Source organism: Solea solea, chromosome 13, assembly GCF_958295425.1.
Source record: "Solea solea chromosome 13, fSolSol10.1, whole genome shotgun sequence".
In the NCBI taxonomy this organism is placed as follows: Eukaryota; Metazoa; Chordata; class Actinopteri; order Pleuronectiformes; family Soleidae; genus Solea; species Solea solea.
Window position 1 is genome coordinate 12,514,883 of NC_081146.1, and position 10,792 is coordinate 12,525,674.

General features: G+C 38.9%; 1 protein-coding gene across 2 annotated transcripts; it reads left to right on the forward strand.

Moving 5' to 3' along the window:
- Window positions 1–633: 633 nt before the first annotated feature.
- LOC131470756 (zinc finger protein ZFAT-like) lies at window positions 634–10,477 on the forward strand. Of its 2 annotated transcripts, none has more exons than XM_058646695.1 (24): window positions 634–825; window positions 1,771–1,929; window positions 2,261–2,407; window positions 2,812–2,931; window positions 3,115–3,216; window positions 3,388–3,480; window positions 3,576–3,649; window positions 3,977–4,062; window positions 4,272–4,379; window positions 4,632–4,780; window positions 4,891–4,982; window positions 5,178–5,326; window positions 5,423–6,284; window positions 6,700–6,826; window positions 6,951–7,183; window positions 7,407–7,488; window positions 7,823–7,921; window positions 8,310–8,483; window positions 8,566–8,654; window positions 9,016–9,154; window positions 9,260–9,366; window positions 9,504–9,591; window positions 9,718–9,815; window positions 9,892–10,477. In XM_058646695.1, the coding sequence occupies exons 1-24, from the start codon at window positions 807–809 to the stop codon at window positions 10,099–10,101; spliced, it is 3,606 nt and encodes a 1,201-aa protein (XP_058502678.1). In that variant the 5' UTR covers window positions 634–806; the 3' UTR covers window positions 10,102–10,477. The 2 variants fall into 2 exon arrangements, with proteins under 2 accessions (XP_058502678.1, XP_058502679.1); XM_058646696.1 differs by lacking the exon at window positions 634–825 and adding an exon at window positions 880–1,196.
- The last annotated feature ends 315 nt before the right edge of the window (window positions 10,478–10,792 follow it).

Sequence of the window (10,792 nt, forward strand, 5' to 3'; positions counted from 1 at the left end):
GATTTTGGCCTTCTTAGGTTCCATTTAGCTGGAGATTACAAAATAACTGGTAAAAAAAAACTCATTAAAAGAAAATCCTGTCAGTTTTTGTCAGCTCAGAGACACAATCAAACAGTGTCACAATTCTTCATGTAAGAAAGTGTTGTAGACATTGAAAGTAAATTAAAGTAAAAGCCACTCTAACTGTAAAGGGCATAATACATACAATGAAATATAGTCTTAATCTCAATCGAAAAAAATGCAAAATTGGTCTCCAAATAAATATTCGAATCTGAAAGGTTCATATCTGCGTTTATTTACCTGATATTACGTTATTTCATAAAATCAAAAAAGGGTGAGTGGTTTACAATAAATATATTGTAAGATATATAACCCTCATAAAACAAAGGCAGAAACAAGCTTTCAGTGTTGAGTGTTGCATAATTTTCTCAAGACTTTTATTTTTTAATTTTGAAATAACACAAGCATAACATTAAATTGTGATTCATTTATCTTACATACAGTATATATACCTCTTGGAAATGTCTACTTTATGTTGGGATAAAGGGATACATTTGGCAAACTCTCAGTCTCCCCGCCACAGAGGGCGCTGTTTTCTACATTACCTCTAGAGGAGACCGATGTCCGCTTCCGTTGCTTCGAAGAGATGTACCATGAGATTTACTTGTGTCGCAGATTCGACAGAAATTCTTTCGTACGTAAAATAAAATTGGGCTATCAATCTAAATAAGGGATTATATAAAATCATACGATGGTTCTTACCCATCAGTAATATTTTTTAAACTCGCTGTTAAAATGCCGAAAAAATGGATGAACATAAGGAAGGTAAGAGTTTGTTCAAGCTCCAGCTCGAATATGTTTGTCGGGTCTTCATTTTCGCTTCGGCCGAATCGTTCACAGTTCACTTATGTAGTCGTTTGTTTTATGTTGTTTACAATGTTGACAAGTTACTGTGGTCCATAGAGTTTGTCTTGTACTGGTGTGCCCGTTAACTACTAATGAAACGGTGCAAGCTTTGAGGCAACATAAGATCTGACAGAATCGCGGTGAAGTTAGTTTTAGATTGGATAGTCGGCAGACGGTCTCTCAGGTGTGAGAGACTGTTAGACAGTAGGCATCAGTGCCGACCCAAGCTTTTATGGGGCCCTAAGCTGAATTTGTTTTTGGGGCCCCCTTTCCACCACCTCAATACAAATGTAACAGTATAAATTATATTATTTATTTATTTTAAACCGTAGAGGGTCACAAAAAAATCACAAAAGTGGCCTATTATTAATTTGCTCTTTCGTATTCAAAGATAAGCACTAAGTGTGGCAATACTGAATTGACTAAAACTATCAAAAACACTATGACCAAGATATGCAAGGACTTTAGCATTAATAGCATGTGCCACATCTATGAGTGAACCCCTTGTCCCCCCATGTGCTATCTATATTGTATTTATATACAGACTATATACAACTGTCTGTACCCAACTGTAAGCTTTCAGAAAATGCACACAATTTTGGACATTTTTATGTAGTTTTTCTTTCCATGTCTGTTTTATTTTCATGTATATATTATATACATCTATATATTTACATTTCGTGTGCTTCCTAACCACTGAATGTGCAATGAAAAACTTGGGTTTGAAATGCTACTTGTTGGGGACATCAACGTTGGGGAAATCTAACACAGATCACAGGGCATCACTGTCTGTAAGTTGTTGAGGTGCATCCATATCATCTGACCCACTGACTCAAACTGACTTTTTTTTTTCTGATTTTTTAGCTGGTTCTGTGTTTATGTGCCGGCTGTGCAACCTCTTCTCTCCCAGTCGCCCTCTGCTGCTGGCCCACTGCTGTCAGGTTCATCCTGAGCAGGTGCCTCCTGATAACATCATCACTACACTGAAGCCTCTTGTCGCGGAACCTGTGGAGACAGTGGCAGGTCAGATTAGTGTATCATTGCTGGGAATACTTTTAAAATGATATATAAAAATTAATTCTGTTTGACCACTGACTAGTTAAACGATTAATTTGAATTTGATATGAACAACATGTAATGAGATATTCTGTAAATACTGCCATCATTGACTTTGAGGCATGGCATATAAGACACAAAGCAGAAGCTAAAGTAGATCAGCATCAACTCCACCAACACTAAAAACACCCCATCTCCAAATTTTAAAAGAAAACTAAAATAAATCCCATATCTACCTTATTTATTGGCTTTGTTATTGAAATTGAAAAATAATAGGTGTTGTCTTGTTTCCCTACAGAGAGCCCAGTGAAGCGAAAGCGAGGACGACCAAAAGGCTCTACGAAGAAGTTCAAGGCTGACTCCACCGATTCTCCAGAGGATAAACTTGAACAGAAAGACAAAGGGAACAAGACAGCGGGAGACCCACAGCATAGCTCTGTAGAAGGTTGTACTGCAAAACATTTATATGTATCCCACATTCATTCTTTCTTTTTCGTGTGGAAAACAGAATAAGTGCATTCTGGAAGATAGTCCACAAACCGGACAACTTCAAATTACATCAGCATTTAGTCCCAGACCAGTATTCCTCTGAGACAATAAACCACTGACTATTACATCTGTTTTTTTTATTGGTTGAGTGACAATTGACAGACATTGACAGATAGAAATACAATTCCACGTAAAATCTCCTGAAATATAATGGCAACTATTTTGGACAGCTAGCTTTGCTTTTCTCACCTGGTTTGTAACCTTTACTCCTTTCAGAAATCATTCACTAAGTTGTTTAGTAGACCTTCAAGCCTAGAGTGTTAATAATATCCTTTTATCAATGATATTTCTTTCTGCTAGGTGAAAGCCATGATCAGATTTTGGGACTCAATTGTAGAAACTGTCGTCGCTCATTCAGCAACAAACGACAGATCCTCAAACACATCTGCCTTAGGGAGGAGGAGGACGGAGAGGGAAACGGTGAGTTGTGAAAAGACCAAAATGTGAACAGAGAATTTATGTGACATAGAGCCTTGCAAAGAAGAGTAAGTGAAAGCATGTTAGATATATTATTTAAGATGAATAAATACTGTATGTCATTATAATTCAGACACTGGTGGAAAAAGTGATTGTTATTTTAAGACAAAACAATCTTTATTGCAGTAGGTGAGGAGAGCCCTGGGAATGTTGACCGTGTGAAAGCTGATTCAAACAGGAAGCACCAGAACACAGTAAGGCCGGGACTTGTGAGAGAAAAAGAAAAAGGTTTGTTAAAATACTTGCTAACTTTTATACATACTTTTTATTTTCAAGTCTGAAAGTATAAAGAAAACTCTGAATATGTAGATGACTGAAGATGATCTGTAGAGATATTTCTTATTGTATGTCTATAATCAGATTTGATGAATTGGACATAATCTGTCTTGTTCTATGTAGACCAAAATCTCATATTAAAAGATGGAGGCCCAGCAACAGGGAACAAAAAGACAGTTGTCAGTTTTGTTCTGGCAGAGAATGAAACAATCCCAGGCCAGTAGCTTTTGCTTCTTTTTTTTGATAATTTAAACATTTTGTCAAATGAGGCAGTACGTCTTATGTAAAATGTGTTGCCTTTATTTCAACAGGTGTTTCTAAAATCGTTCCACTAGAGGATGGTTCAACAGAAACTGAGTCTGCAGCCAACGAAACTCAGCCTCACGTAAGGAATATATAAAATAGTAAATTAAAAGTTAAAAGTTAATTTTTACAATTTTGTCCACCCCACTTCTAGGATTTAAACCCATAAAACAATGACAGAGAAGTCCATGGTGCTCATAGATATTATACCTTTACAACCTCTTGTTTTTCTAAAAACAGCATTTCAGTTATATATAATCTACATGTGATCTCAATGAAAACTGTTACGGGATTTTTCTCCAAAGAATTTTAAACGAGGAGAATGATTAAAAGTTGAATTTTTCATAAATGTAGTTAAGTTGATTTTATTCACCTATGACAGTATAATTTACTAAATGTACCTGTTCAGCCTGTAGTCTTCCAGAGTCACTCACAAGACCCTGAATCTGAAGCCACCATCTTGGAAGGTAATGCTGAATCAGCACAGGAGCTGAGGTAATTTTATAAAAAAAAAATTCATTTGCATGATTCACGGTCTTAATAGTTAATCTTGCTCTAGTAAATCTGACAATAAAGCATATTATCTCATCATCTGTCATGAAAACAGTAAAACAAATCTGATAGTTGACTTGTCATTCACATACATGTAGTAGATCAATTTTCTCCACTGTCAGTAGAGTGACCACTTTGTTTTCTTCTCCTAGTTCAACCTCCACAACAACAACAGCAACAGCAACAGCAACAACAACAACAAAGGGAGCAGCAGTTGGCAGAGGCTTTCAGGAATATTCTATCAAGCAACATGCTGCCAAGTACTAAAATAATATTTCCCTATCAAATGCATTAGTAGTGATTTTATTTTATAGTAGCCACAGTTTTGTTTGGAGTTAAAGTGAGAATTTAAACTTTCAGCTAAAAATCAGTTTTTTACTATGCCACAAAGAATTTAATGTACTTTTGTTTCTTCTTGTTTGTCAATAACTGTGCTACCACCTAATTAGAGACTTAGCAACACTAATATTGGTCATCGGACAAATATAATATTGTTACTCTGTGTTTCCCAGTTCATCTCAGAGTAAGATGAAGATCTTCACCTGTGAGTTCTGTAACAAGATCTTCAAGTTCAGACACTCTCTGGTCGCCCACCTCAGGGTGCACACCCAGGAGAAACCGTTCCAGTGTCCTCACTGTGACTATGCATCAACCATCAAAGGTTAATCCAAACTCATTGGCACACAAGTGAAGAAATATTACAACAAACAAAATAAATTGTTGTTTTATTAAATTGCTTAGCCACCTATTTACTTAATTTTCCCTTCAAAGCAAACCTGAATGTTCACTTGAGGAAGCACACAGGAGAGAAGTTCAGCTGCCAGCACTGCCCTTTCTACAGCCTCAGCCCAGGACACCTAAAGGTTTATTCATTTATTTGTTTGTTTGTTTTGTTTATTGTCTGTAGTTGTGATAATTATGTGCATTTTTAGTGTCAATTATGTGCAAACTTTGTGAAACCTTTCTTTTATTGGAGCTAGGTTCCTGTATGTTGACACTGTGGAGTTTCTGGTTCTCGCATTGAATGAAGCTGTTATTCTGTGTTTCTGATAATTCAGGTCCACATAGAGCGAGTCCATATGAAGGTGAAGCAGCACTGTACCTTCTGTGAGAGAAAGTACTCGGATGTGAAGAACTTGCTGAAACACATGGAGATAAATCACGACCTCAAAGACCCCACAGTCTATCAGAACTACCAGCAGCTGAAGTATAATCTGCAGTTTCCAAGAATTAATTTAATCTTTACCATCATTTTATTCACCATCCCACTTTCCTCCTCAATGTATTTATTTATCTTTTCTAGGTTAAAAACTCGTCAGGGCCTCAGACAGCTCCTTTTCCACTGCCACACCTGTAACCGACACTTCAAGAACCAGCTCGAGCGGGAGCGCCACCTGTTGGTCCATGGGCCTCTGCGTCCCTTTGCCTGCTTGCTCTGTGACCACGCAGCCACCAAGATGGACGCTCTCACTGCCCATGTCAGGAAACACCTCTTCCTGTATGTGTGCTGTGATTGCGACGGGAAGTTTGTCAGCTCTCAGAAACTTAAGAGTCACCTGAAAGAGTCTCACCCTGACGTGGAACTGGAACAGGCCTTCACCAAGTGTATTAATAGCAGCTACTATCTGATACAGCCTGGAGGGGACATGTGGGGGGAGGAGGACAGGAGGGACACAGAGAGAGGGGTACAGGAGGAAGACGGGACAGATGAGAGGGTGACACAAAAAGTTGGTATAAATGGTGTCGGAGAGGAGGAGTTGCCAGGTGTGGAAGTGGAGCAGCTAGAAGCTGCAGAGCAGGAAGACATTAAAGCTCAGGGTGAAAGTGCAGAACATGTACAGGTCACAGAGGAAGGAGCAGGAAAAAACGAAGGTGCACAGCAAGGCTCCCATGAAGCAATTTCTGTAGAAACTTCAACTCCCACTGAGAAACAGGACAAAGCAACGGCTGGAGAAACATCACAAAGCAACAAAATGGAATCTTGCACCCCTGCAGCTGAAAACAAAGACGGGCACGAGGACAGGAATCAAGAAAACGCACATGCAGCCACAAGCACGCACACCACTTCATCACCAGGCAATGCTAACCTACCTGATGTGTGTGACAACACACATTCATCATCAGCACCTCCACCACCCGAGGACCAAACGCCACATCCACAAAAGGTGAATTAGTTAATGGTATTGTTATGAACAAGGAAAAGTCCTTTTCACAAGTGGTTAATATTTCCTCTGTTTTATATCAGAAAGCAGTGTATCGAAATTTGTTGAAACTCAGAGCATACCCGTAAAGTGACACATTTTACAACTCAAAGTTATGTGTTTTATTATAATGATTACACAAGGACAAGCACCAAAGTCACATATTAGAAAAGCTAAAATTGTTTTTTTTGAGGATTTCTCTCTTGGAACTCACCACTAGTGTTAGAGGTGTGTCAGTCAAAAACCACCATAGAAAAGGTGATGACAATATAAGAAGCAGTTGTACTTGCTAAACAATTAATTAAAAGAAAGCTTTTGTATTTCTGATGATAACATTTTGGTTTACTTTGATATTGAATTATTTTATTTCTGCTAACAGGAGTCCGAGGTTTTCCCTCAGAGTGCATTTGAGCAGGTGTTTTCATCTCTTCGGAAGACTTGTCTGAATATGGAGACTTTCCAGCGTCTCAGGAAAGTGTATGGAGACCTGGAATGCCAATACTGTGGTAAGATGATGGGGGAAAAAGGGGCTGGTTTTGTACAATAATTATATTTTATGTGCTTTAAATTTCACGTTTGATTATCTATTATATAGCATTTCCCCAGTTTTATTTCTTTTCTGCTGTACAGGTAAACTCTTCTGGTACAACGTCCACTATAACATCCACGTACGCACGCACACCAAGGAGCACTTGCATTACTGCACAAAGTGTAACTACTCGTCCATCACCAAAAGCTCCTTAAAGCGGCACCAGATCCAGAAGCACAGTGGTTTGCTGCTGTCGTGCTCTAATCCTGACTGTAAATACACCACGCCTGACAAATACAAACTACAAGCCCATCTGAGGACGCACCAGGAACAGGTAACCAGCCTGACGAGACTCTCAGTTAAGATAGTCTTTTAACTTTATTAAGATTTATGAATGATATATATAATTGTATTAATTCCTTCCTCAGCTACATCAGACCACTAACATTCCTTTGACTTTACAAAAGAATGTCATTTAGCTGAGCCTGTTTAACCCATTTTTATCCATGAGGGATGCAGAGATGAACCAAGCTCTTTGTCCTGTTGTCGTTTCACAGGGGAAAAGTGTGACCTGTCCTGTTTGCCAGCGCAGCTACTCAGAGCACAGACTTAAGCAACACATCAAAACATCCCACCCTGGTAAAGGAAACACACATGCTGTATATCTACAGACCAAAACACACAATAAACTGTTAACATTTCTCTTGACAGTGTTAACTGACAGCCAAATCTGAACTCAAGAGTGTTTAATTTTTTTCCTCCATTGTTTGCATTGTGCCACCTTTTTTTCTTTTAATTCCACTTTATTCTGCATTTCATTTTTATTATTCATAAATTGTATTTATTATTTTTACTGCATGTCTTAAACTGCTTTATAAACATTTTCTAGGCTGAGAATGAAACGTATCACACAAGACTGACATAAATGGTTTTGACGACCAGGTTTCTGTGTGTGTGTGTATGTGTTGGGCAGATTCACTGCCTGTGCAGCGTGCAGAGAAGTGTCCTTACTGTGACTCCTACTTCCTGAAGAACAGCAGAGACTTTCAGCAACACATCTGGGCCCATCAAGGTGTGACACCCCTCTGTCATTACTACAAGAAAACACACACATGTGCTGACTGCAGTCCTCTGTTGGGCCAAATAATGTCAAGCATTTTAAGCCATGGGCCGTAATGTGTGTTGATAAACACTCACACACTTACAAACTCTAAAATACAAATTCCCATAAAACATACAAAGATGCAGCTGTTGCCGTCTCCTGGGCTAATAATGATGAAGTAAATTCTAATAATATTGATGAAAATGACGTTTTGATGTATATGTGTGTATATATATATATATATGTATATATATATATGTATGTATATATGTATATATATGTGTATATATATGTATATATATATACACACACAGTATATGTTGTTTTGTCTTATACTTGTGCACCTTTACCTGCATAGGTCTGAAGCCATACGTCTGTGGCGTGTGTGACTACGCGGGCCGTAGCAGGAGCAACCTGAAGACTCACATGAACCGACACAACACGGAGAAACGCCATCTCTGTGACCTGTGTGGGAAAAAGTTCAAGTCTAAAGTAACGCTGAAAAGCCACAGACAGAGCCACACAAATGAAGGTGTGAAAACTCTCTCTCTCTCTCATGAAAATAGACAAATCATTTATAAATTATAATTTATACAATAATGTTGTTTCTTCAGGGAAGCGATTTCACTGCTCAGAGTGTGACTTTACCTCGGTCTCAAATCCTTACCTGGTCAGACATATGGAGCAACATGCTGCATTCAAGGTCAGGAAACACACATTGATTTACATTAAATATGTGTAATAAATTATTAGTAAATTATTTTTTTGTAAAATACAAATGATCAAACACTTGTTCTAATCTATCTATTAACAGTTGGGTCTCACCCAAAGTGTTCTTTAAGTGAATATTTAAGATTAGTCCAATATTTGTTACACACTGTCTCAACCAACATTAATGTAAGTTTCAGCAATGATTAATCATTTGCTAACAAAATGTTTGGTGAGTTGCTCAGAGAAAATCAATTAATGCTAAAATTCATTATTTAAAATTGTCCTAGTTGTGTTTCATTTGCTGTCACTTGTGTGTCTTTGTGTCTTTTTGTCTTTGTCTGTCCCCTCCGTAGCCATTTCGCTGTGCCCACTGCCACTACTCCTGTAACCTTGCTGGTCCCCTGAAGCGACACTACAGCTTGAAGCACCCAGATCAGAAATATGAGAATGCTGGAACTGGGCTGCCTAACCCTGATGCTCTGAAACAGCAAGGTCTGAAGTCTTTTCATTTTCAGACCTTCTTTAAAGTGACATTCATTCAGTTCATGGGTTTTTTTCAGCGTGTGTGTGTGTGTGTGTGTGTGCCTGTGTGTTCAGGTGGACGAAAGTGTCCTGAATGTGAATTTGTTTATGGCACCACATGGGAGCTGAATCGACACCTGAAGAGCAAACACAGCCTGAAAGTAGTAGAGGGCACTTGGGAGGTAAACAGGAAACACATACACACATTAGTTCCTGAAAATTACATTTGTAATATTTATAGGTGCCAGTTATTTTTATTTGTCCAAGCCAGAGTTTTCAGGATAATACAACATCTACTGTATGCTATATAAAAATCCAGGCGGGTGAGACAGTTGAAGCCCAGTATGTGTCTGTGGAGGATGAGGAGCAGCTGACAGAAGCACCTGCAGTAGCTCTGCATGACAACGGTAAGAATTCGCAACAGCAGCCAAAACCTATTTTCTGCTCAGTTGAATTGCTGTTCATTGCTCATTGTAGTTACACTTATATGTTGTAATGTATGTTGTATGTAACACACTGGCTTTTATGTTCAGTTGATATCCAGCAGATCACTGAGTTCAGCTCAGAGACTCATGACGCAGTCACCTCCATGGTCGCCATGGCTCCAGGCACCGTTGCTGTCGTACAGCAGGTAAACATCATCACACAGTAAGAAGGAAACCGCAGCTAGTTTCAACAAAAATGTTAACGTTGGGTTGTGGCCAAAGTTGCAGGTGACTGACGAGCAGGACCTCGGCAACTGCGGCAACCAGCTGATGGTGGTGAACGCCGAGGGGGATCTAACCGGTGACCAGGTGATGGTGGTGGAGGATGCGCAGGGACTGGAGGCTCTGACAGTCCTCACTCAGGGAGAAAACACTCATCACTACATCGTCTATGTCGAGGAACACACTGTAGAAATCAATTCGCAGAGCTAGTATTTTTTTCACACATTACTGCTGATTTGTCAGTGACTCACAGTATTTCATTGGATGAGGCGGCTCGTCTTCCACTTCTGTGGGGAAGGTTCCTCCGGACGTCAACTTCTCTTGTCCACACGCCGATGTTTTCCTGTGGAACACACCTAACCCCAAAACCCATCCTGGTGGCTGTGCGTCAGTGTGTGAATGTGATTAATGTATGTGCGATAGAAAATGTGCTGCATTTGATGCACTGTGTGAATGGGTGAATGGCAAAACTGTTGTGTAAAGTGCTTTGTGTGGTCATCAGTAATTAGGTCATCAGGAATTTTCAAATGTATTATCGAAAAACCATCAAGTTTACCAATTTGCAATAAAATCAGGATTTAGCGATTGTCTCCTTTCTTCATCATTTTTTATTTGCTTGATAATTATGAAAACAGTAAGAGAGACTTTGTTTTAAGATTATTTAAACATGAGATATTCTATTTTGTGCTTACATAGTAGATTCTGCAGCTTCTGGGTCTGCAGTTAAGGGGATACTTAAGTTTCTTTTACAGCTTCTCAAGTGTGTTACTGTTGTTAAATTACATTGGACTAAGATTTTAAACCGTACTGTATTAGACCTAAAGGGAGATTTTGCTGTATTTATGATTACATTGAAATAACCCTCTCTTAAAAACCAGTGCCCCAAACCATGTCAAACCCT